The following is a 25,510-nucleotide window of genomic DNA, read 5'->3' as shown; positions in this document are numbered from 1 at the left end:
CCACAACTGACTTTGCCCATAGGCCTCCGGACACTTGACTTCACATCCTCCCACATAGAATACAATGGAAATGGACTAGAATGAGCAGTGGAAATGATGGCGTGGCACCTCTTGATGTTCAAAGGGGAGGGCAGTCCTTGCCCCATCTGAGCTCTCACCAGCTCTGATGCTCTCAGACAGGGAGCCAGCCGGCAGGGGGATGGGGCGCCAGGCCCACCCTGCCCCGCCCCGCCTCCCCATCTGGGCTTGTGCACTGCAGGGGTCCCGAGTCTAGCCCGGAGGAGGGCTTTTTCTTATACACGCTGCCCGACGACTCCACTCACCAGCTGCTGCAGCCCCACCACGACTGCTGCCAACGCCAGGAGCCGCCTGCTGCTGTGGGCCAGTCAGGGGTGAGGAGAGCCCCTGAGAATCCTGGCCTGGAAGCAGCGTGGGACCCTCCATTTCACTCAGGTCGGTGCCAGGAGCAGGACAGGGAAATTGAACAGGCTGAGGTGACATGAGGTAGGCATCCACAAGCCGGTAGTAACAGTCTTAAAGGTAGGGCCACAGCCTTTATATGGGAGGGATGGGGCATCGAGGGTGGCTGGCCACTTTCCTTCACTGCTGAAGGCCTAGTAGGTCTGTGGGATGTCCAGGTGGGTCCACTCCAACATTATAAGCTGCGGTCCTCAGCCTCTGAGAAAAAGGCAGCTTTTCCATTTTGGAGAAAAAAGCCCTTTTTTGTCTCTGCATTTCAAGGTCATTCACAAATTCCATTTGCCCCTCATCACATAAGAGCCATTCTCTAATCATTCTGAAATGCCTTGCTTTGTTGAGGCTTGTCTCTTAATTAAGGAATAAGGTTGCCTCAATCCTTAAGGAGCCAGGTTCTTACAAACATCATCATCATAACGCTTCTGCTTCCACAGAACCTTTTCTCCACGGGGTCTGGGGCCATCCATGCTAAGCCCGTCCCATTGTCTCCCTGCTAGTCTCCTTGGAAATCAGTAGATACTTGGTGAGGACACAGGCTAGTTCAGAGGACTGGCTAATTAATGTTTCTTAGCCTCTCTGTGTGCATGTCCATTCATAGGCAGATCCTGGACTCTGTCTCTAGGAGACTAAATTTAAAAGATGCTGGGTCCTAAAGCTCAAGCCAACATCATTTAAACTGGCCGGTGGCAATCCGGGGGGACAGGATGGTGAGTGGGATGACTGTAACCAGAAACTATAGCAAAGAGTGGACTAGCAGCCCAAACATAGAAAGAGCAGAGGTTCCTTCTGTATTGCATGGGCTTTACTGACTTCATCTGCTCCAGTGGTGCAGGCGTCTCTGTGGTCCTAGTATGAGTGGGAAATGGGTGGCAAGTGGCCCTCCCTGTTTCAGTGAGAGACCTTGGAGGGAACATAATGCCCGCGTAGGCTTCTGTCCCCTTTTCGGAGCCAGTGTAACCACCTTCCACCACAGATAAGAGACTGGCCCAATGCCACTGTGTGCTGGTTCCTCAGTCAGTCTGGATTTTCATGTTTCCTGCTCTTTCTCCTCTCAGGGCCCCCATGCTGCTTGGGCCTTGTACCAGTTGAAGAGGTGGACAGCCCTGACTCCTGCCAAGTGGGGGGAGGAGACTGGTGTCCCCAGCACCCCACGGGGGCCTACATCGGACAGGAACCTGGGATGCAGCTCTCGCCGGGACCACCGGTGCATGTATCTTTTGAAACACCACCTCCCACAATTTAGGCAGAAGCCGGTATTCTAGAAAGACTATATATTGTTTTTTCTTTCTTAAAAAAAACAGAGACAGAGAAAATTGGTATTTATTTTTCTATTATAGCCATATTTATATATTTATGCACTTGTAAATAAATGTGTATGTTTTATAATTCTGGAGTGACTTAAGGAATCCTATCCACTGAGGTTGGAGAGGGAAAATAAAGAAGCTGTCACCTAACAGAAATCACCCAGAAAAGCACCGCACAGGTTGGCGCGGGACCGACTCCTCACCTGGGGCCTCTGCAGCAGCAGACAAGGCCCACAGATAAGCTGGCCAGAGGAAGGATCCCAGGCATGTGGTTCATGAGGACCATGAGGGAAAAGCAGGGGTCATGGTATCACAGCCCGGAGACACCCACACAGCTGGCTGGATCCGGTGCTACTGGAAACATTTTCCTAAGATGGCCATGAGAACAGACCAAGATGTGTACAGCACTATGAACATTAAAAATCCTTCCAGAATCAATAATCCGTGGCAGCATATCTCTGTAAAAACAAACACTGTAACTTCTAAATAAATGTTTAGTCTTCCCTGTAACCTTCAACTGAGTCATGTCTGAGTCAGCATTTTCTTTAGATGTTAGAATTCAGTCTCTAAGTATTTGAAGAAAATACCCACTTGCCATATTTTCAGGTTCATCAGATGTGAGATCTGGAAAAGGTACCAAATGTTGCTTTTTTTTTTTTTTTTTAAAAGAGTGAATGTCAGTTGTGCTTGGATTAATGCAGAACACATTACTGTTTAGTCCAGAAGGAAGCTGTTGTACAACAGACCAGGAAAAACAGATTCACAGTTCTCTTACCAACTGGACTTGAGATGAAGTTCAGGTCATATTGAAGAAATAAAACTAATCTTTTTTATATAGGTGTATGTTGAAGACCAAATATTTTCTCCAAAATACTATTTAAAGTGCTGTGCCACACATGAACATATGGCGTGTGATAAATTCACTTCCCTTCTTTCTAAAGAGACACCAACACTGCCAGAGTAGTTGACTCAATAGTTTAAAATCAACATTTACTTACTGTCATCCAACCAAAGGATCAAGCGTAGATTTTTTCAACTGAAATTTTAAAATATCTACGTGTGGAAGTGGAACTAGATGGAGACTGACACAATGAAAACTACACTTTTGAGTTTTGGGGCTGGGGAGTGTGGGGGGTGGGGCGTATTTTCTAAATTTCAGCAAAATTGAGTTATAGGTGAAATGCCACTTGAGACAATCTCGTTAAGCAGGGGGCAGACCCTGGCTTCCAAACATGAATTCTACAACTGGGGTCCCAGGGAAGCCTGGGGCATTGAGTCACTCTGACTGTTTAGTGCAAGTGCATCCTCTGCTGGCCAAAGTAAGTATAGCACCTGCCATTCCTCAGACTTTTGCATCCTTTTTCCCTCAAATAGCTAAAAGTCAGAACTACTTATGGAAATACAGCATGGTTTTCAGGAAAGCAGAATTTAAAAAACATTTTTTAAAAAGGACTGTAAGGAACATGTAAATAAAAGGAAATGAGAAGCAGAGACGAGAAAAAATACTGTGATTTCAGACACGCCCAGAGCTCACTTCTGGAGTAGGCAGGGCTGACAGGCTCTCAACCATTGCTTTGCTATCCAGAGGCCGCCCCGCTCAACCTGAGCTGTAATTCACCTTCTAGCCGCACTGGCTTTTACATTTTTTCCTTTTTTTTCTCCTTGATAATCTAAGGTAGTTGTCAAAATTAATTTTGGTGAACTTTACTGATCTATGAAACATCTCCTTTCTGCATAGCACTGGAATCATAACACTGAATGGTTTTAGCTCTGAAGAAAAACTTAGCACATGGCTCACAGACCTCCCTAAGGGTGGGAGCCTGCTGTGGTGGGACAGGCTGACTGGCAGGCATGAGCAACTCCTTTACTCCAAAGTTGTGACAGAGGTTTTTTTCTTCCAATGCTGAGATTGATTATCGGTGATACTATGGATGGCAGTTCAGAATAACCAAGTTATATGAACAACTGACTCACAAGTAACTCAGTGTAGGCAGATTGTTGGCCTCACCCTTAGAGGTGAGGCCACTCCTCTGGGAGCATGGCAGGAGGCTGGCAAGTGTGCCAGGAGCAGAACAGCCTCCTAGCAGCCACCCCCTACCCGCCCTGCCCATGCCACACCCTGCTGGTCCACTTGTGTTTGAAGCTTAACTTCCCAAAGACTCAGATGCTCTAACTTTAAGATGCTCTAACTTTACAGATTTAAGGCCGGAGGTATCACGCTACCTGATTTCAAATTATACCACAAGGCTACGGTAAGCAAAACAGCATAGTACTGGTACCAAAACAGAGATATAGACCAATAGAACAGAACAGAGGCCCTGGAGGCAACACCACACATCTACAGCTATCCTGTCTTTGACAAACTGGACAAAAGCAATGGGGAAAGGATTCCCTGTTTAACAAATGGTGTTGGGAAAACTGGCTAGCCATTTGCAGAAAGCAGAAACTGGACCCCTTCCTGACACCTTACACTAAAATAATCCATCTGGAGTTAAAAGACTTAAACATAAGACCTAACACCATAAAAACCCTAGAAGAAAACCTAGGCAAAACCATTCAGGACAAAGGCATAGGTAAGGGCTTCCTGACTAAAACACCAAAAGCACTGGCAACAAAAGCCAAAATAGACAAATGGGACCTAATTAAACTCCAGAGCTTCTGTACAGCCAAAGAAATAATCATTAGAGTGAACCAGCAACCAACAGAATAGGAAAAAACTTTTGCAATCTACCCATCTGACAAAGGGCTAATATCCAGCATCTACAAATAACTAAAATAGATTTACAAGAAAAAAACAAATCCATCCAAAAGTGGGCAAAGGATATGGACACTTTCCAAAAGAAGACATACATGAGGCCAACAAACATATGAAAAAATGCTCATCACTGGTCATTAGAGAAATGCAAATCAAAACCACATTGAGATACCATCTCACGCCAGTTAGAATGGAGATCATTAAAAAATCGAGACAACAGATGCTGGAGAGGATGTGGAGAAATAGGAACACTTTTACACTGTTGGTGGGAGTGTAAACTAGTTCAACCATTGTGGAAGACAGTGTGGCGATTCCTCAAGGACCTAGAAATAGAAATTCCGTTTGACCCAGCAATCCCATTACTGGGTATATACCCAAAGAATTACAAATCATTCTATTATAAAGACACATGCACACCTATGTTCATAGCGGCACTGTTTACAATAGCAAAGACCTGGAACCAACCCAAATGCCCATCAAGGATAGACTGGACAAGGAAAATGTGACATATATACACCATGGAATACTATGCAGCCATAAAAAGTGATGAGTTTGTGTCCTTTGTAGGGACATGAATCAATCTGGAAACCATCATTCTCAGCAAACTAACACAAGAACAGAAAACCAAACACCTCATGTTCTCACTCATGGGCTGGTGATGAACAATGAGAACACATGGACACAGGGAGGGGAGCATCACACACTGGGGTCTGTTGTGGAGGGCCAAGGGAGGGACAGCGGAAGGGGGATGGGGAGGTTGGGGAGGGATAACATGGGGAGAAATGCCAGATGCAGGTGACGGGGGGATGGAGGCAGAAAACCACATTGCCATGTGTGTACCTATGCAACAATCCTGCATGATCTGCACATGTACCCCAGAACTTAAAGTGCAATTCAAAAAAAAAAAAAAGGACTAAGCCTGGAATCAAATTGAAATGAACCTAAAGCTATCAACATATTTTGTCCAATTCAAAATAAAGTAATTGAGTGTTAACTGTCTTGTCAATTCCCAAACATGAAAAATGAAGCCCTGAATATTAAGAACTAGTGACTTAATCTAGCTTAATTTGGGAATAAATAATTATCTCGATTAGTTTTACTCTCAGTTGAAATAAACACACATTGAATCCTGACGTGCCTCTTGCATAGACTCTCGATTCGTTCTTGCTGCAATCAGAATCATAGAATTTCAGAATGGGAAGGAACCTCAGAGCTTCTACCAATCCTTCATTTATCAGATAATGAAATAAGGCCCAGGAAGATAATGTAACTTCTCCTGATTCTCTACAACTACCAAGGGGATGGTATCCCTCAAGACCTTTCTCGGAGACCAGCCACTCTCTCCAGGCAGCTGCTACTTGTGGCCCCCACGAAGGCCCCCGCAACCCCAACCTGGTATTCACACCCTGTTCAGTCCCCTACCACACTGCACAGGGTCAGCCTGTGACCCATATGACAATAGTGACAGTATGTCACTTCTGAGCTTAGGCTGTAAAACGTAAAAGACTGTGGCTCTTGTGTGCGTCGTTCTCTCTTGCTCTCCCCCTCACTCTTGGATCACTTGCTCTGGATGAAGTCATGTCCTGAGCAGCCCTATGAAGAGGTCCACATGGCGAGGAACAGAGGCCCTGCCAAACGGCCAAGGGAGTGAATTTGTTAGTAGCCCCTCCAGCTCCAGCCAAGCTTCAGATGGCAGCAGCCCCAGCTCCCAGTGTGACTGCAACTCCATGAGAAACCCTGAGCCAGAACACCCGGCCAAGCTGTCCCCTGTTTCCTGGACCTCAGAAACCCTCTCACCCCTGGCTGAGATAAGTTTGTAAGTGTGAGGGTAATTTTTTACCACAATAAATAAGAAATTCGGAGCTATGAATAGCATACTTTTAAAAATACTTGAAAGGCACACATGGTTTAGGATATACAACACAGAAAGTGATTTTTTTAAAAAGTGGGTGCTCTCCAGTAGAGAAGTGACTGCATCAGAAATTAATGGTGACAAATGCAAACAATGATGTATTCTGACCTCTTAAATAGGAATATGAAAGAATCTTAGGAAGACAATAGGCCACCTCTAAGAATACTCTGATGTACAAAGAAAGCAAGTCCTGCTTCTAATTTTGGGGGGAGATTGACAGGCTAATCACAGGTGAGGAAGACTTGGCATTGCTGAGTTCCCTTGTACATTTATGCAAAGTTGCCTTCTTCACCTGCCCTTCTCAGTGACCAACTTATCCTGGGATAGCCTCAATTGAGTAACTCATTAATACAGAGCTCTTAATCTAACGAGCTATGCTGTTACTAACAGGACTCCAAATGTCCGTGAGATTATCCTTCAACGGCTACAGCCATGAGCCTCAATGAGAACCTACCCCCCCAACCAAAAGGATACTCTTACATTAGCTTAAAATCTTATGGGTAATCAAAAGCGATTGTTAAAGATGATCTCTAAATCTTAATCTATTTCGTTATCTCCTCCTCTGTATCAAACCCTGCAAATGGCCCAAGTAAAACCTGAAAGACAATGGCAGAGGACATGAGAAACGATGGGGAAAACTTAGAATTCTGATGGAGTTGCAGAAAGCTTTAGAGAAAAGCCTCCTTGTTGACCGTTTTATAAAGCTCGCTCCTCTGCTCCACTCAGAACCGAGGAGCCTACAAAAACTGTGGACAAGCCAAGAAGGCTGGTTATTTTCCTGCTTTCTGCCAACCCAAAGCAAACTGCTCTGCCATGTCTGTTTGTATTTCCTGAATCCTGAGCCCTCAAATAACTGCTTTATGAAGCCTACCATGCCAACACTGAAATTTGCATTTCTATTCTAAGATACCATTGGCAAAAGGTCTTTTTCTTCTGCATTATCTCAGAGTACACTTAAAAACATCTAAGTTTATTTTCTAAGGATCAAGAAAACAAAGTTTTCTCATTAATTGCTGAATGATAGTTTTTCTTGCCAATGGCTAAAAATTCAGCATACCCCCAAATAGAATTTTCCTAAAACAAAATACATTACAGATGCTTTGCTGCAATGATGAGACACAGCTTTCTGAGACTTCATATTCAATCTAGTAGTTCCCAAACATCTGAAATGATTCCATTCTACAACAGAGGTTGGGTGCTGCAGTCGGTTCTAAAATAACCAAATTGTAGAGCGATTCTTAAAGCTACATGACTGGATCTGGTTTTAGACTTTCAGACAAAATACTTTAAAATCACTTTAAAATGATAAGATTGTTGCAGGTGACAAGGAGATAGAGCTTTGGATGAGTTATGTGAGAAATCATGCATGGGTTTGCGAAAACAGCAAACTCAGAGGTCCATGGGCTACATCTCATTCTCTTGTGGAGACTGAATGGGTGGGAGGATAAGGCCGCCTTTCCTACGCAAAAGAGCAATCTCCTCCTTTAAGGCCGAAATCCTTTCCGCCTGGAGTTGGATCAGTTCAGTGACCTCCTCTCTTGCCACAATATCTGCTTCTCGAGGGCCCTGGAAGGCATTGCCCTGTTGAAAGAAAACACCTCCCCGTTGAAGCAACATTTGGCATGTGAAAAACTCCACATCCTTATACTGTGTATCTGCGATGAGTGCTGGCCTGACAGTCACCCTAAACAGCCACTGCTTTCTACTCTTAGGAGCCTTAAACTCCTCCGCTAAAATCTCACCATTAGAAATGTGTGCCTTTGGACTAATGAACAACTCAAGTGAAAATCCTCTTTGGATGCATGCACTTTAAGCTAGCTATCAGTCAGTCATTAGAGAGCTCATCTCTGGAATAATAAAAGACAGACTGTCTTTCTTTTTCTGGACAGCCTGTATTTTGGTTCCCAGAATGACATCTTCTCTTCCCTCATCCGATTTCTTTCCCCATCCAGCTGACTCCTACTTGGGTTTCACACATCATTTTCAGGGAGGCCTTCTTTGCCCCATGGGCTAGGTTAGGATTTTCTGCTTTCCGTTTTATTGAAACATCCATTATACATATACCTCACTATAATTTACAGAATGAACCATATAATATTTATGATATTTGACAATTTTTAAATCTAAAAGAACGGCAATTTAATACGGTATGACCGAAATGCTTGATACCTATCTTTCTGGCTAGATCCTGTCTTTTAGAGACAAAGCCTCACCACTCTGTCCAATACCTGCCCTAGTGCTTTCTGCATCAGTAGATGCTCAATAACATTTGAATGCGTGAATACATCTGTGAGAGGAAAGACATAATACTTGCATGGTGCCCACTCTGTGGAAGGTGCTTTGCAGATGCTCTCTCATCTAATCCCCAAAACAACTCTGAACTGAGTTGTATCATTCCGGTTTTACAGATAAGGCCACTGCGACTCAGAGGGTCATTAACAAGCCAAGTCAAGCTGGAAGCAGGGTTAGAAACAGGTTGCCTGATGCTAAAGTCCACACTTTTTCTATTACTCCTATGTACTGTAGCAGACCTTCATAGTCAGTAAGTGTTACCCAATACCCTCTGCCTCTTCTCCCTTGCTCACCTTTTTTTTTATTAAGTTCTGGGGTACATGTGCCAATCTTGCAAGATTGTTACATAGGTATACACATGCCATGGTGGTTTGCTGCATCCACCTCCCCTGTCACCTACATTAGGTATTTTTCCCAATGTTATCCCTCCCCAACCTCCCTACCACCTGCTATCCCTCCCCTAGCTCCCCACCCCCCAACAGACCCCAGTGTGTGATGTTCCCCTCCCTCTGTCCATGTGTTCTCATTGTTCAACACCCACTTATGAGTGAGAACATGCGGTGTTTGGTTTTCTGCTCTTGTGTCAGTTTACTGAGAATGATGGTTTCCAGATTCATCCATATCCCTGCAAAGGACATAAACTCATCCTTTTCTATGGTGCATAGTATTCCATGGTGTATATGTGCCACATTTTCTTTATCCAGTCTGTCATTGATGGGCATTTGGGTTGCTTCCAAGTCTTTGCTATGTAAACAGTGCTGCAATGAACATATGTGTGCATATGTCTTTATTGTAGAACGATTTATAATCCCTTGGGTGTATACCCAGTAATGGGATTGCTGGGTCATAATGGTATTTCTATTTCTAGATCCTTGAGGAATTGCCACACTGTTCTCCACAATGTTTGAGTTAATTTACACACTCACTTTTATTTTAGGGGCCGTTAAAGCTAAACACTAACCTTACACATTTTCTCTTCCAGCTAGAGGGAGCTATGTAGCTATAATCTGAAACTTTGCTTCTTAATAAAAGGGACTGAGACTGGTGCATGGATGTGAAACATAGGAGCTGAAGCAGCTGTCGTGTGACTTTGAAGGAAACTTTGGGAAAATCACAGAGTTACCGGCTCTGGCATCATGGGCCTACAAAACCAAAGGCTGTACAGTCATTCTCCCTCTAGACTTCTTGCCAAGTGAGAAAAATGACTCCTATTTATTTAAGCTACTCTCAATAGGGCTTTCGGTTACTTGCAGCTAAAAGCATGCCTGATACACCAATGCATGTTCAGTCATTCCCACTGGTTACTTTGAAGTCTCCTAACTTTCCCCTCCTTCTCACCAGATTCAATCAAATTTTGGCTATTCTTACTTTAAAATGTCTTTTGACATTTGACACATTTTTGTTGTCATCAACTGTATCCCAATGCATGCCTACATCACTGTTAAGAAGCAACGGTCAATTGTAAGAAGCAATGGAGTCAGCGTTGGAGGCAGACAGACCTGAATTTCAAAACTAACTTCACCATGCATTAGCTCTGAGAGCTTCAGCAAGTTACTGAACTCCTCTGAGCTTTAGAAAGTAGTGTTTTGAGGATTAAATGAGATATCCTATGTGAAGAGACCATGCATGTAAAGATATTCTGTGTAAAGTGACAGATACTAGTAATTTTCTCTCCCATTCAACTGATCTCCTGCCTCTAAGCTTTTTCCTCTCCAATGTATCTGGACTGATCAAAGCGCATCAAGTCAATAAGTGTTGACTGACTGCTCAGTCTGTGAAGATTTGGGTTAGGCATTAACCTTGTCAAACACTGCCTTGATCTTTCACTTACAAGTTACTCGTAGAAAAAGACCCCTGAATATTCAAATTCTAGTCTTCCTTTCACAACTAATCTTCAATTATAAGCCTTCGAAATCCTTCTAATTCACATTTCATGGAATAAACAGCATTACTTCTTACTTTAAAACTTTTGCTTAGACCAGTGATTCTTAAACTCTAGCATGCTTCAGAATCCCCGGGAAGGCCGGTTAATGCAGACTGCTGGGCTCTCCCCAAGGGCTTCTGAAGCAGTACAACTGGGTTGGCACCCTAGGACCTGCATTTCAAACAAGTTCCCTGGTGAAGCTGATGCTCTTCTTCAGGGGACCAAACTGTTAGAACATCTAGCTTAGACCATTTCCAGGGTGCTGAAGGAAAACACAAAGCAAAGAAGACCAAGGGAAACAGCTGATCTTTTTGCAGATAATATTGTAAGTATATAACATAGAGTTTAGAATATGCCATACATGTGTTAAGTCCCTAGAAGGCAAGACTTGGATTGGGTAAATATTTATTATCTACCACATACGATGTATTAAGTGCAATGTTAGGCTGACTAAATATTAGATAATAGCAAGTTGAAACCCACACAAAGTAACAAGCATTTAAATAAGATAACAGGGTAGGCTTCACCATTCAAGATGCCCACTTCAAGTCAAATGAAATAAACAGATATTGGAAATAGATGTTTGACGCCAAACTCAGGGAGTATAATGGTGTCATTATTTATACCGAAGTAACCTTACCTCTCCAGGACCAAGGCAATTCTATTGATAAGTACTTATATGAGTTCATGGCACCCAAGAGGCATTCAATAAAGCTAGTCCCTCAGGCCCACGTAACGTGACTAACACCAACTCAGTGTCCTTAGGGATGCAGTTGGCCCGGAAGTGGTCCAAGATCAAGCAAGTTTGTTTAAATGCTTAACATTCTTGTGAATAAGCTACTTTAACAGAGCTTCCTCAATTCTGAAAAAGGGTCTGAAGAAAAAGAACATACCTGCTGATTCTGTAGCGTATTCAACCGAGAATCAAGTTTCTTCTTTTCAATACACAAATCATTCATCTGATAAAGCTTTCTGGTATGTTCTTTTGTCTTCATCATCACTTCCCATCGCATCTGGGCAATTTTTTGCTACCAGGGTAGAAAGATGCAAAATAGATGTAGTAAGAGAAGAAATAAAGAAAAATAAGTGTCCAGATTTGGTGAGAATCATCAGGCAAATGGAGCAATGTGCACACATGAAATATAATCAGAAGCCAATGTGAAAATGCAACACACAACTGCATTGGGCCTGGTTTGATTAAAGATAAGAATATAAGTATGCTCGAGAATAGGAGTAGGTATAAATAAGATAGAGATGGGCATCACTGTATTCTTGAAGAATGAAATTAGTATGCATACTGATTGCTGGTCCTCATTACTTAAAAGGAAGGATGATAATTTAAGCAGCTAACTTTTCTACGTTGCTCTTTCCCCAGTCTTGGCCCGGGATCCTTAAGGTTGATGGCTTGAATGGCCATACATCTGTATAATGGCTTTCTTTTGTTTTCTTGTTGCTCCATCAGTTGTTCACTGCAATCTCGAGCTTTTGGGCTCGAGTGATCCTCCGCCTAAGCCTCTCAAGTAGCTGGGACTACTGGTGTGCAACACCACACCCAGCTAATATTTTATTTTTTATAGAGACAGGGTCTCACTATATTACCCAGGCTTCCAGAAAATTATTTTAGATTGCATATATTATCTCTAGCATTCCCTTAATAGGGACCAGTCCCACTGACATGAACACTGTTTGCTTCTTTAAACTACAGTGATCCATCTTAGATTAGAAAAGTTGCAATGGGGCCACTGGACAACACAGCACTAGGAAGCACTCCTCCTACCCCATCTGCTAATGAAATAAGACAGGAAACTGGAGGCGTCATCATGATTTGCGGACTTAGAAGATCTTTGTCAAAGCTCCTGCCTCTGAATCAGGTTGGAACCAGGGCACGGCTCATGGTTCTCATCTCATGGCTCAGGGAACAATATGTAAGCATTAACATCCTCTAAGAGTCTGTCAGCCAAATAGTCTATGCCGTGTTACAAAATGTATTACTTAGAGGTGTTTCATAATTTCCAAATTGGTACAGCATACAAAAGCCATCAGTAATACAATTTGAGCCCGAGAGGATAGCTGCTCCATTTCTAAAGCTGTCAGGGCATTTATAACTTTTTCAAAAATTAAGCTTCAGGCATACATGTACAGGCTTGTTACTTCGATATACTGTATAATAGTGAGGTTTGGGTTTCTGGTGGACCCATCACCCAAATAGCGAACCCTGTACCAAATACGTCATTTTTCAACCCTCACCACGCCCTCCTCCCTGCTTGGGGAGTCCCCAGTGTTTGTTATTTTCATCTTTGTGTCCACATGTACCCATTGTTTAGCTCCCACTTATAAGTGAGAACATGCAGTATTTGATTTTCTGTTTCTGAGTTATTTCATTTAGGATAATGGCCTCTGGCTCTATCTGTTTCTGCGAAGGACATGATTTCATTCTTTTTATGGCTGCATAGTAATTCATGGTATTCCATATACATATACATACGCACAGCATATTTTCTTTATCTGACTGGTGTGAGATGATATCTCATTATCTCATTGTGGTTTTAATTTTCACTTCTCTGGTTAGTGATATTGAGCATTTTTTAATATGTTTTTTGTCTGCAGAGCATTTATACATTAACGTAGGCCTCAAAATGAGATCTCTCCATCATCTTTCATCCATTTCACATCACATTTATATGCACCCTGGGCCCCAAAACCTAGTGCTGGTGCTCTCACCCCAAGATAAACAAATCCCTCTAACTAAGTGAACAGGAAGGAAGCCGAGACAGGCCTAAGATCCCGAGGCAGCCAAAGGGGGTCCACGGACCAGCTCCAGATGCTTCACAGGTACCTCTTCCAGCCCCCTGGAATTTCTTGCCTCCAGCCAGATTCAACCAAAGATCACCTGCCCTCTCCCCCTTACCTCCCACATCTTCATCTCCTTCGCATTCGCTAGCTCCTTTCGAAGTTTTCTGATCTTCAGTTCTTCAAGTGTTGTATTAACAGAAAGCGTCTGAAGGGCTTCTAGGTTTACCACACGGCCAAACTTGCTGATCATGAGTTGACGGACTGTTTCCTCCATTTCTAAAAGAAGACAGTCACTGGCTCAGGTTGTTCAATAGCTCCCATTGTTATAAATGAACACCAGGAACAGTAAAGTTCCAAGGAACTGCTTTTGCAAGACAGTGAAAGATTTTATGTCATCAGTGATTTTTCTTCTGTGACTTTTTGCCTACTGCTTTCCTCACTTAAAATGCCAATTCAGTACTGTCTTTTCACCTTCCGAATCCTGTGTGAAACTGACTCATTGTTCCCAACTGGCTTACACACTTTGCATTTTTTTTCAAATATAGAGCTTTACAGCATCTAGTATTAAGAATAGAGCAGGCACTTCAGAAAAGTGTCCAACTTACTCCAAGTAAATAATGACAGTCCCTTTGGGAATTCAGGAGGCCCTGCATGGTCGGCCTGCCTGCCCTCCTTTCTCTCCCCCGCTGCTTTCTCATGCCTCTCCTCCTCAGTACCCTACTCTAGACACACTGGCCTCCTCTGTGCTTCTCAGACATGACAGACTCACCCCAGCCTCAGTTCCTTCAATCTGAACTGCTCTTCCCCAGAGATCCACATGGCTTGTTCCTCCCAGCCCATTTACTAGAAGCATGCTGAGACTGGAGCTGTGACCAAGAGCAGGCTCTTATCCTCTAACCAGGGAGAGCTACAAATAATCAGATGTGCTGCCTTTCCACGGACCCTTTCCCTGTTTCCCTCAGACCTCAGCACTTTCTCAATCCAGTTTTAATTTTTCTTCTTAGCAATTATCTAGCATGTAATATCTAGCATGCAATATATTTTACTTTTGATAGTTCTTTCCCCAATGTGAAAACACTAGAACACCTCTCCAAGAAAACAATCTTATAACAGGACTTTCTCAGTGACCAGACTGTCCCCTAAGCGAAGTTTGAAGGCTCTAATATGTAGCAAGACGATTCAATTCTTTTATAGTGCAGAAATTTGTATTTGGGCATAATTGTTACGATTTATGTTTGAATTAGCATAGTATAATTGGCATGGCTGTCACTGTACACAATCCAGGAGGGGCTATTCTCTTTCTGTTGTCGATGAGTGGTGCACCAGGGACATGTATAATGTGGTGGCTATCGTCATCAGTGAGGCAAATCAAATGACGAATGGATGATGTGCACGAGTGTGCTGGCCTGTGGCTACCTGCCTGGCCTCTCTCAGTAAGAACTTTGATTCCCCTCAGGCAGTCCGACCCCCATACAAGGGGCTGCCCTCTCACACGGCAGCTTCATGTACCAGAACGTGTAGTCTGGTCCTTGCCAGCTCCATTGGGGAGCCAGCCTAATGTCCTTCTCCTGAGCTGACAAGGCCAACTAGTGCTGACTACAGACATAAAGTCTTCTGGAACACTCACTACCCACCTTCCCCATGGCCATGAGCTGTGCTTTCCCTAAAACGGAGAGAACTTACTCCTCCTCACCCCCATGTTCTAGGCTCCCCTATTCTTCTCCATTGGATCTAGGGATAGAGAAAGGCAACAAGCCAACTGAAGTGTTATTCATCACTTCTAAGCCATATGGTCCAGCCATATATCCCACTTCTGGACACATATCCAAAAGAAATGGAAGTAGAGACATACACAGATATTTGTACAATCATGTTCATCACAGTACAATTCACAATAGCCAAAAAGTAGGAAGCAATCCAATTGCCCATTGACAAATAAATGGGTGAACAAAATGTGGCATGTACATATAATGAAATACTATTTGTCTTAAAAAGAAAGAAAATTCTGACACATGCTACAATATGGAGGAACCTGAAAGCCATTATGCTCAATGAAATAAGACAGTCACAAAAAGACAAATACTGTATTATTCTCCTCACTATGAAGAACTTCAAGTAGTCAAGTTCATAGAGACAGAAAGTAGAGTGGCAGTTTCCTGGAGCTGAGGGAGACAAAATGGGAATTAGTGTTTAGTGGAGTTGGGAAGATGAAAATGCTCTGGAGATGGATGCTGGTGATAGTTGCACAATCATATGAATGTACCTAGTGCCACTGGACTGTCCACTTGCAAACGGTTGAAATAGTAAATTTTAATGTACCTTGCACTGCAATTTAAAAAATAGAAATTATTAACCCTAAAATAAAAGATTGATCAATTAAAATCACACAGTTATTGTTCATCAAAAGCCACCATAAAACAATCAACAAAGTAAAAAGACAACCCACAGAATGGGAGAAAATATTTGCAAACTATTCATCTGACAAGGGTTTAATAACCGGAATATATAAGGAGCCCAAACAACTCTATAGGAAAATATCCACTAATCCAGTTTTTAAATGGGCAAAAGATCTGAAGAGACACTTCTCAAAAGAAGACATACTGGCAAACAGGTATATGAAAAGGTGCTCAACATCACTGGTCATCAGAGAAATGCAAATCAAAACTACAAAGGGATATCATCTTACCCCTGTTAAAATGGCTTTTACCCAAAAAACAGGCAGTTAACAAATGCTGGTGAAGATGCAGAGAAAATGAAACTGTCATACACTGTTAGTGGGAATGTAATTAGTACAGCCACTTGGAGAGCAGTTTGGAGATTCCTCAAAAAATTAAAAACAGAGCTGCCATATAATGCAGTAATCCCACTGCTAGATAATTACCCAAAAGAAAGAAAATCAGTATATTGAAGAGATACCTACACTCCCATATTTATTGCAGCACTATTCACAATAGCTAAGATTTGGAAGCAAATTAACTGTCCATTAACAATGGATAAAGATAGATAAAGAAAATGTGGTACATGTAGACAATGGAGTACTCTTCAGCCATTAAAAAATAAGATCCATCTGGGCACAGTGACTCATACCTGTAATCCTAAGGCTTCTGAGTCTGAGGCAGGTGGATTGCGTGAGCCCAGGCTGGACAAAATAGCAAGATCCCATACATGAAAAAAACTAGCCAGGTGTGGGGGTGTACACCTGCAGTCCCAGCTACCCAGGAGGCTGAGGCAGAAAGATCACCTGAGCCCAGGAGGTCAAGGCTGCAGTGAGCCATGATTGTGTCACTGCACTCCAGCCTGGGAGACAGAGTGAGACCCTGTCTCAAAGAGAGAGAGATCTTGTCATTTGCAATAACATGTATGGAACTGAAGTCATTACATGAAGTGAAATAAGCCAGGCACATAAAGACAAATGTTGCATGCTCTCACTTAGTTGTGGGAGATAAAAATTAAAACAACTGAACTCATGGAGATAGAGAACAGAATGATAGTTATTAGAGTCTGGGACGGATAGTGAGGCGGGGGATGTGGGAATGGTTAATGGGTACAAAAATAGTTAGAATGAATAAGATCCGGTATTTGATAGCCCAACAGGGTTACTATAGTCAGTAATAACTTAATTGCACATTTAAAAGTAACTAAAAGAGTATAACTGTATTGTTTGCAACACAAAAGATAAATGCTTAAGGTGATGATACCCCATTTACTCTGATGTGATTATTAGACGTCATATCTCTGTATCAAAATACCCCATATCTCATAAATATACATACCTACTATGTACCCACAAAAAATAAGATTTTAAAACAAATTTTTAATTACCTTTAAAAAGCCTCAGCTGGGTGTGGTGGCTTATGCCTGTAATCCCAACACTTTGGGAGGCCAAAGAGGGTGGATCACCTAAGGTCGGGCGTTCAAAACCAGCCTGACCAGCATAAAGAAACCCCATCTCTACTAAAAATACAAAAAATTAGCTGGGCGTGGTAATGCATGCCTGTAATCCCAGCTACTTGGGAGGCTGAGGCAGGAGAATGGCTTAAACCTGGGAGGCAGAGGTTGACGTGAGCCGAGATGGCACCATTGCACTCCAGCCTGGGCAACAAGAGTGAAACTAGGTCTCAAAAAAAAAAAAAGCCTCCATAAAAGTGAAAACACAAAGGCAGATATTTGGAAAACATATAGGCAACAAAGGATTAGTATAAAAAATTAATTTCTACATATCAACTTTTAAAAGGCAAACAAATCAAGAGAAAAATGAATAAAATACACGAACAGACATTTTATAGAATAGGAAACACTAAAGGCCCAAAGACATACAAAATGTGCTTAAACTTATTAGTGGTTAGGAAAATGCAATTAAGACCATGAGTTGCCACTTTATACTTTCCAGTTTCACAGGTCTACTATGATTATTTATTTTCAATGATGTATGTAGCTCAAAGGGGACTCTTAAGTACCACTGGTTGGAGTGTAAGTTGGTATAATCATTCTGAAAGATAAGTTAACATTGTTTAAATCCTTATATGCCCTATGACCCAGCTGTTCTACTTTTAGGTATGAAACCCTTATGCTTTTAGAAATGCCTGTAAACATATACCATGTACAGGAATTTTCATAGCAGAATTGTCAAAACAAAAAAATATAAAACAATTTAAATGTCCACTGTCAGCAGAAAAATAATTTTGGTAGAATCACATACTTTACAACAGTGAAAACAACAGCTATGTGCTACATCACATCTAATCTTATGAATATAATATTAAATCAAAGAGTATGTTTCAAACGGCTGCATCTGGTATAATATTTCTAACAAGTCCTAATGCAATATATTATTTAGAAATACGTATAAGTATGTTACAACTTTTTTTAATGAAAGGGAACACTAAACATAAAATTGGGAATAGTAGTTGTCTCTGAATATGGGGAGACAGAATGGGACAGAAAGAATGCACACAGGCAGATGTTACGGTGTTGCTAATACAGTTAATAAGTTGGGTGGTGGGTTCCCAGGATTCAGTCTGTTGGAATACTCCACCACTTATATGTATGTTCCACATATCAAATATTACAAAAGTGTTTTAAAAGATAATTATCTTTACACTATACATCTTATACTATATACTTTACAACACAGAAGTGTTTTAAAAGATAATTATCTTTACACTATACAACTTATACTATATACTTCAATTATAAGTGGGTTAAAAACCCAAATGTGAAGGGCACTACTAATTAGGAAACTACTGAAAATGATCTTTTTAAATTGACAAAAGTTGTGTATATGTATCATGTACAACATGCTGCTTTGAAATACACATACATTATGGAATGGCTAAACTGAGCTAATCAACTTAGGCATTACCTCACATACTTTCTTTTTCTTGTTGTGAGAACCCTTAAAATTTACTCTTAGCAATTTTCAAGAATATAATACATTAACTATAGTCATCATACAGTACAATAGATCTCTTGAAATTGTTCTTTGAATCTCACTGAAATTTTGTATCCTGTGGCCAACATCTCCCCAAACTGTACCCCAACCCACAACCAGACCCTGGTAACCATCATTATATTCTGTTTCTATGAGTTTAACTTTTTTATACTCTGCTTATAAGTGATGTCAGGTGGTATTTTCTTTCTATGCCTCTTATTTCACTTACCATATTGTCCTCCAAGTTTATCCATGCTGTTGCACATAATAGGACTTCTGTCTTTAACGCTGAGTAGGATTTCATTGTGTACATATGCTACATTTTCTTTATCCATGCATCTATTTATGGACACTTAGGTTGATTCTGTATCTTAGCAATTGCAAACAATACTGCAGTGAATGTAGGAATGCAGATATCTCTTCTGCATACTGATTAATAATTTCATTTTCTTTGGATATATACCCATGAGTGGAATTGCTGGACCAAAAAATATCTTTATGACCTCAAAATAGGAAGGGATTTCTTAAGCCAGACACACACACATACGCATAGTGCATAAACCATAATTAAGTGGAATGATAAAAATTACTATATTAAGATTTAAAACATCTGTATCCAAAAGATTCACTAGACAAAGTTTAAAAAAAAAAGAAGAAAAAAAAAGATGGCTGGGCGTGGTGGCTCACTCCTGTAATCCCAGCACTTTGGAAGGCCGAGGCGGGCAGATCATCAGAGGTCAGGAGTTTGAGACCAGCCTGGCCAACATGGAGAAACCCTATCTCTACTAAAAAATACAAAAATTAGGTAGGCATGGTGGCATGTGCCTATAATCCTAGCTACTCGGGTGGCTGAGGCAGGAGAATTGCTTGAGCCAAGGAGGCAGAAGTTTCAGTGAACCGAGATCGTACCACTGCACTCCAGCTTAGGTAACAGAGTGAGACTCCATCTCCAAAATCAAAAAAAAAAAAAAAAAAAAAAAAAAAAAAAAAAGACAAGCTACAAACCAGAAGAGATTTGCAGTGCATTTAATGGACAACACAAATATATTAAGAACTCCCTAAAATCAATTTAAAAACAAAAAATAGAAACCGAAAATGGGCAAAGGATAGGACAGGCAAGTTACAGAAAATAAAATAAATAAATAGCAAATAAATGTGTATAAAGATGTTTAACTTCACCAGCCATCAAAAAAATGTAAATAAAAACCACAGTGAAACATATTAACATCTTGCAGGCTGGCAAAAATATTGAAGTCTGACAGTATCGAGTGTTGCTGACAATACGGAGCCTGGGCAATTCTCACATATTGCCAGGGGGAGGAGAAATTTGTTCAACCCCTTTGGGGGCAACTTGGCAATATCCAGGAGAGCTGAAAATGTCCATATCCCTCTGTAACCCAGAGATCCAGTACTAGGATTCACCTTCTCACACATGTGCACAGGGAGATTTGTACAAGTAGGTTTACTGTAACATTGTCTATAAATATGAAAAACAAGAAATATCCTAAATATCCATCAATAGGAGGTTAAAGAAATAAAGTCTTTAATATTCATACAAGGGAATATTGTAGCAGTAAAATGAATAAACTATCTGTAGCTTACAAATAAGTCAAAATTTGGTTAAGTAAACCACAAAATGATATAAATATCATCACAGTTAAAAATAACGCAGGGTAGGTCTCTATATTGTGTGTGGACACATTCATATGTATGTGTGCATACCTGGTGTGTACCCTGAAGAAAGAGCAGCAGAATCGCATTAGAAAGAGGTGGGGCTTTGACTGTATCTCAATGTATTCTTTCTTAAGCTGGGTAGTGGGTACTTGGTTATTAGTCTATTATTCTATATTTTAGTCATACACAAAGAGAAGATGGTTCTATGATAAAAGATTTCTCCCTTTAAAATAGGACCGTGAAACTTTTCATGGTAACAGGAGAAATAGTGAGTAGGAAGATGCAAAGCTGTTCTTGTTTCCCTTCTCAGTGGTTCTGAGTCTGCAATTACTATTTCCACAACTGGAGACAGTCGCCTGGAAAAGTCCCTTTCTTACCAATAAACCTTACTAGCGAGGTGGTGGGCTTAGGTACTCACGCTGTATGGCTTTTGTCATTTCTTTCTTTTCTCGGATGAGCTGTTTGCGTCTCTCTCTCCATTCTTTGTTAAGTTTTTGCTGCTTGGCATTTTCCTCCTGGAGCTCATGGATTCGTTCTTGCAGCCGTTTCAAGGCATGGTTAGAGAAGACCAAAGTCCCAGAAAGATCACTAGGTATTTCTCCAAATACCACATACTCTATCTACAAGCATAACACAAGTCACAATAAAAAAGAAAACAGACAAAGACACAGATTTTGTATGGCAACAGAAAGCATAAGAGGTGCACTTCTTTCTCTGCCCCTCATTTAGCTCCTCAGCTTTGGGATCCTCCATCTTCCTCACCGAGTGACAGTGGCCAGGCAAACACAGAGAGATGTTGTCAGAGAGAAAGCCATGTCACATCTCTGTGGGGAGAGCAAATCCCACACAGATCATGCCTATTATCTACTGTATAACAACATGACAAACATTTCAAGGCTGGCATACTAGGCAACCTGCTACACATAGTTCATCCAGTTTTTGTCAGGTTACAGAAAACATACATAAAGCTGATTTTGTTATTGTTTTCCTAAAATACAGCTTTTTCTCTTAACCTGACAAAAGATAATACAATGAGCCTTTTCTCTCAATGATATGTATTCCTGCAATTTAATATAAGTTGCAGTTCAAGTAGAAATTAATAAGAAAAGTAAAAAAGAAAAAAATATTTCCCTTTGGTCTCGACCTCCCTCATCAATGAGTAGAGACTAGGCAAAGGTCATTTTAGCATCATTCGTCCATGCACAAGTAAAGATGGTGTGAAAAGTGACACTGGTGTAAGAGCCAACGTTTCACCTCTGAGCCATTCCATTCTTAAATCATAGGCTCTTCATTTCTCTAGACTTGAAATGACTGATTTCCAAAGTGCTAATGAGCTGTAGGGAAACAGGCATGTTTTGATGTTAGTCTTTTATAACAATCTGACAGTGGATAAGACAATTTAGGTGTCATCCTACAGGTAGAATTCTCAGCAAAGAACCAAGATTCTCCCCGTTAGTGAACCATGAATCTTTCTCTGAAAAGTTTGGGTGTGATGACTCTTCTCAGACAGGGTGGAGCAACTCTCCAGATGCATCACCTGGTGGAGCTTGAGCGGAATCACAACCAGCAGTTCATTCAGCCGCTGCTGCTTCTCTCGCTGATAAGCCTCCAGGGCCTCCTCTGCTGCATTCAGATTAGTTGCCACAATTTTCACCTGCAGAAAGCCCAGTGTTGTGAAATGGTGACAAGACTCAATGACCATACACCTAAAGGTGGTGAATGAAGGCATCTTGGGAGGAAATAAAGCATGAGCAGAATCTGCTTTGTTGGGCTGTGATTAAGTGCATGAACCCAGTTTGCAACTCAGGAATGCATATTATTTTCTTTCTGCCAAGTTATGATCCATGTCACTCTTTCAATCATTTCTATGACTCCAGAGTTACAACGTTTTGTGAATAAGAGCCTAGAAGACATGTCTTCATGTCCCTTCTATCTTCTGCATGAAAAGCAGCCCTCAGCATGGAATGTCTTTGACAGAATGGTGGGAATCTTTTTTGATCATAATGACTTCAACAAATAAAGTTTCATTGCTTTAAAGCAATGAAGCTGCTAACTATAGTATTTCTAAAGCACATTCTTCATGCCCTAGATAACGTGAAAGTTTTCCAAATCATTTCCTATTTGTGAGAGGAGAAATAATACATCAAAAATATTTCTGAACATGAATCAAGTTAAATGATGTTGTTCTACAGAAGAGTACCTAAGAGGCAAAGTAGGCAGATTAAGGCAGAAATTGATCAATATTATGCCAGAAGTTTATCTTGGTGATCTCCAACATGGGATGCATTCACCCTACAGAATCAACAAAATAATCTATTGGGGTACAAATTGAGAACGTCAGAGTTTATATTTCTACTTATTTTTATCTTGTTCTATTTAATTTGTTTTTATGGATGTTTCCTACTGTACAAAATATATAATAGTTCATAAATACAATTTATAAATACATGTACATTTATTATATGGGGAGGTGCTCCATTTTCTTTTTTTTTAACTTATAGAGTAATGTCATCAGAAAATTCTGGAGACCCATGACTGAGATAAAGTAACTCCAATTATCAAAAGAGCAATGTCCCCCACCACAATTTAGGGAGAAACAAACCTGGCCTTCACATTTGAAATGTTTTTTTCTGAGAAGTCCTAACATTGTCATTGCTATGAAATGGCAATATTACAGCGAGGAGAATGTATAGCATTTTGAAAGGATAAATAAGCCTACTTTTTTTGACAGTGTCTCATATTCCTTTTTGAGGTTATCGACAATTTTCTTTTCTTCAACTAAAGCCTCCTCAATGTCCAGCCTTTTCTCTCGAAGTTGAAGGGCCAGCTCAAAAAGAGTCACATCACAATCTGCCAAGAGAATTAAAATAAAAACCAGTCTCATCTGTTACGGAATGTGGTAGTACTAGAACTGTGACCTTTAGAGATTCAGAATCAATAATGTCTATTTATGGATGCACTCTAGCAGGCTTTTAAGACACTTATGGCTTAATTGTTCCAGTTTGAAATTATTAATAGAATTAATAACCATAATAATAGTATTGATATTCTGAGCAGTACTCAGAAGCAGACTTTGTGCTAAGCCCTTTATGTACATTATCTCACTCAAGGCTCATGGACCCCACAAGGCAGAAGCTACTGTTCCCATATATAGGTGAAGACCTTAAGTCCCAGAGAGGTGACATAACTGGTGTGTAACAGAATGGGATTCAAGTACATTATCTCTCTATTATTTCTACAATATCACACTAACAGCCACATTTATCCACCAAGTAATAGAGAATATAGAAACAGAATACTAAAATAGAATTCAGGAAGCTTAGGTCCAGCCCTCATAGTATACCATACTGTGAGTCATTGTTCAAGCCATTTAATTATCCTGCTATAAAATGAGTTGCATTAGAAGGTTTGTGTGCTCTATTTCACTCATAAATATTATGATTTTTAAGACCATCATATTCAAAAGTAAAACAAGATACAAACTTTATCTGAAATTAAACTTTTAAAATTTAATTAAAGCTTTATTTGAAATGTCTAGAAAAACAAATTATAGATCCCCAAACTTGTTTTTTCTCTACTGAACCACTCATCTATTGAGGCTGTAAGAAATTGGTCTGGCAGCTCCTGACTGGTTTCACCAGTGAAAACGGTGAATATAAACTGCCAACCATTTTCAGGAAACTAGACAAAATGCACCTACAAAGATTTGCCGCACAAAAATCTGAATAGATTTGTCAAAGAAGAAGATTATTGTAAAATAAACATACATATTACAGTCTGGCATTTCTTTATAAAATTAAACTTACTACATAATTTATAGCTCTGAATCAACTGTCAATTGTCTGCCAATTATTTGTCACTCATAAATGGCTGCCTAAGAGAACGGGTAATAAATCATCCAGAGAGCCCCCAAAAGTATTGGTTAACACTTTCCCCGACCATACTATTGGAAATAGCAACGTTCCTCTCCATCCTCGCTCCTGCACGCCCTTCATTTCTTTTCCCATGGCATGTAATACTTTCTAATATTCTGTTTAATTGTCTTTTTCCACTACACTATAAGCTCCATGAGGATGGAGGAGTTTATTTTATACTCTGATGTCTCCCTAGCATCAGACAAATGCCTGGCACATAGAAGTTAAATATTGTTGAATAAATATCCTTATACTTTAAAAAAGGCATTCATTAGACTCTATTTCATACATTTTAAATCATCCTTTCTTTGAATTATCAGAGAACAGACAAACAAAAAAATGGCCTTCTCAGTATTGCCAATAAATAGTCACACTTCATAGAGAATACAAGGCTTTTATCTAACTTACTCGATGGGCAAATAGAATCATCAAAAACCTCATCTTCAGATCCAGACTCATCCTCATCACTCTCCAAGCTAGATTCTTCTTCACTTGATTCCTCACTTTCCTCATCTTCATCTAAGGAAAGATGAGGACATTGTTAACAAGAGAAGTTTCCATGTTAAACTAAATACTAGATTTTTAAAGTAAACTATTTTTCAATGACTCAGTCACTAGCAAAATAACTTGATCAATATAAGAGTTTTAAATAGTTAAAGACACAAAGAACACAAACCAAATGCCTGCAGAAGGTTGTGCAGTTACTATAAATGGAAGTCAGAGGAGTCTGAGACCAAGTTGCCAAGCTGCAGATGTTGTAGTCCACCTAACACACAGTTAGTGAAATAGACTCACAATTCCTAACTCATAAGATGCTCTAAAATCACAAGTGATTCTTTCCTTCCTTCCCTCCTTCCCCTTCTTTTCCTTTTTCCCTTTCTTCCCATCCGCCCTCCCTCCCTTTTTCTTCCCTCCTTACTTCCTTCCTGCTTCCCTCCTTCCTCCACTCCCCTCTCTCCTTCCCTCCTTCATTCCTTCGTTCCTAGATCTGGCTTTGTTGCCCAGGCCGTAGTGCAATGGCACAATCTCAGCTC

At 40.7% G+C, this 25,510-nt stretch overlaps 2 protein-coding genes across 11 annotated transcripts in view; one reads left to right on the top strand and one right to left on the bottom strand.

The window, feature by feature from the left end:
- Nucleotides 1–2,298, top strand: part of BOC (BOC cell adhesion associated, oncogene regulated) — a 76,455-nt gene extending 74,157 nt beyond the window's left edge. For all 5 annotated transcript variants that reach the window (XM_032299062.1, XM_032299060.1, XM_032299061.1 and 2 more), the window contains exons 19-20: nucleotides 260–453; nucleotides 1,533–2,298. In XM_032299062.1, the coding sequence (XP_032154953.1) occupies nucleotides 260–453; nucleotides 1,533–1,720 (382 nt within the window). In that variant the 3' untranslated portion in view covers nucleotides 1,721–2,298. The remainder of the gene's footprint in view (nucleotides 1–259; nucleotides 454–1,532) is intronic.
- A 4,102-nt stretch (nucleotides 2,299–6,400) lies between these two features.
- The window catches only part of CFAP44 (cilia and flagella associated protein 44), a 136,446-nt gene continuing 117,336 nt past the window's right edge, over nucleotides 6,401–25,510 (bottom strand). For 5 of the 6 annotated variants that reach the window (XM_032299052.1, XM_032299056.1, XM_032299054.1 and 2 more), the window contains 7 exons: nucleotides 24,885–24,995; nucleotides 23,282–23,412; nucleotides 22,100–22,216; nucleotides 20,981–21,182; nucleotides 13,573–13,733; nucleotides 11,558–11,692; nucleotides 6,401–8,029 (listed from right to left, as the gene is read on the bottom strand). In XM_032299052.1, coding sequence (XP_032154943.1) covers nucleotides 7,853–8,029; nucleotides 11,558–11,692; nucleotides 13,573–13,733; nucleotides 20,981–21,182; nucleotides 22,100–22,216; nucleotides 23,282–23,412; nucleotides 24,885–24,995 — 1,034 coding nt within the window. In that variant the 3' untranslated portion in view covers nucleotides 6,401–7,852. The remainder of the gene's footprint in view (nucleotides 8,030–11,557; nucleotides 11,693–13,572; nucleotides 13,734–20,980; nucleotides 21,183–22,099; nucleotides 22,217–23,281; nucleotides 23,413–24,884; nucleotides 24,996–25,510) is intronic. The other variant, XM_032299053.1, reaches the window with a different exon arrangement.

The sequence above is a fragment of the Sapajus apella genome, unplaced genomic scaffold (genome assembly GCF_009761245.1).
Source record: "Sapajus apella isolate SASKATOON/1434 unplaced genomic scaffold, GSC_monkey_1.0 scaffold40, whole genome shotgun sequence".
NCBI lineage: Eukaryota > Metazoa > Chordata > Mammalia > Primates > Cebidae > Sapajus > Sapajus apella.
The sequence above is the reverse complement of the archived record's forward strand: the minus strand, read 5'-3'. Positions and strand labels throughout refer to the sequence as shown.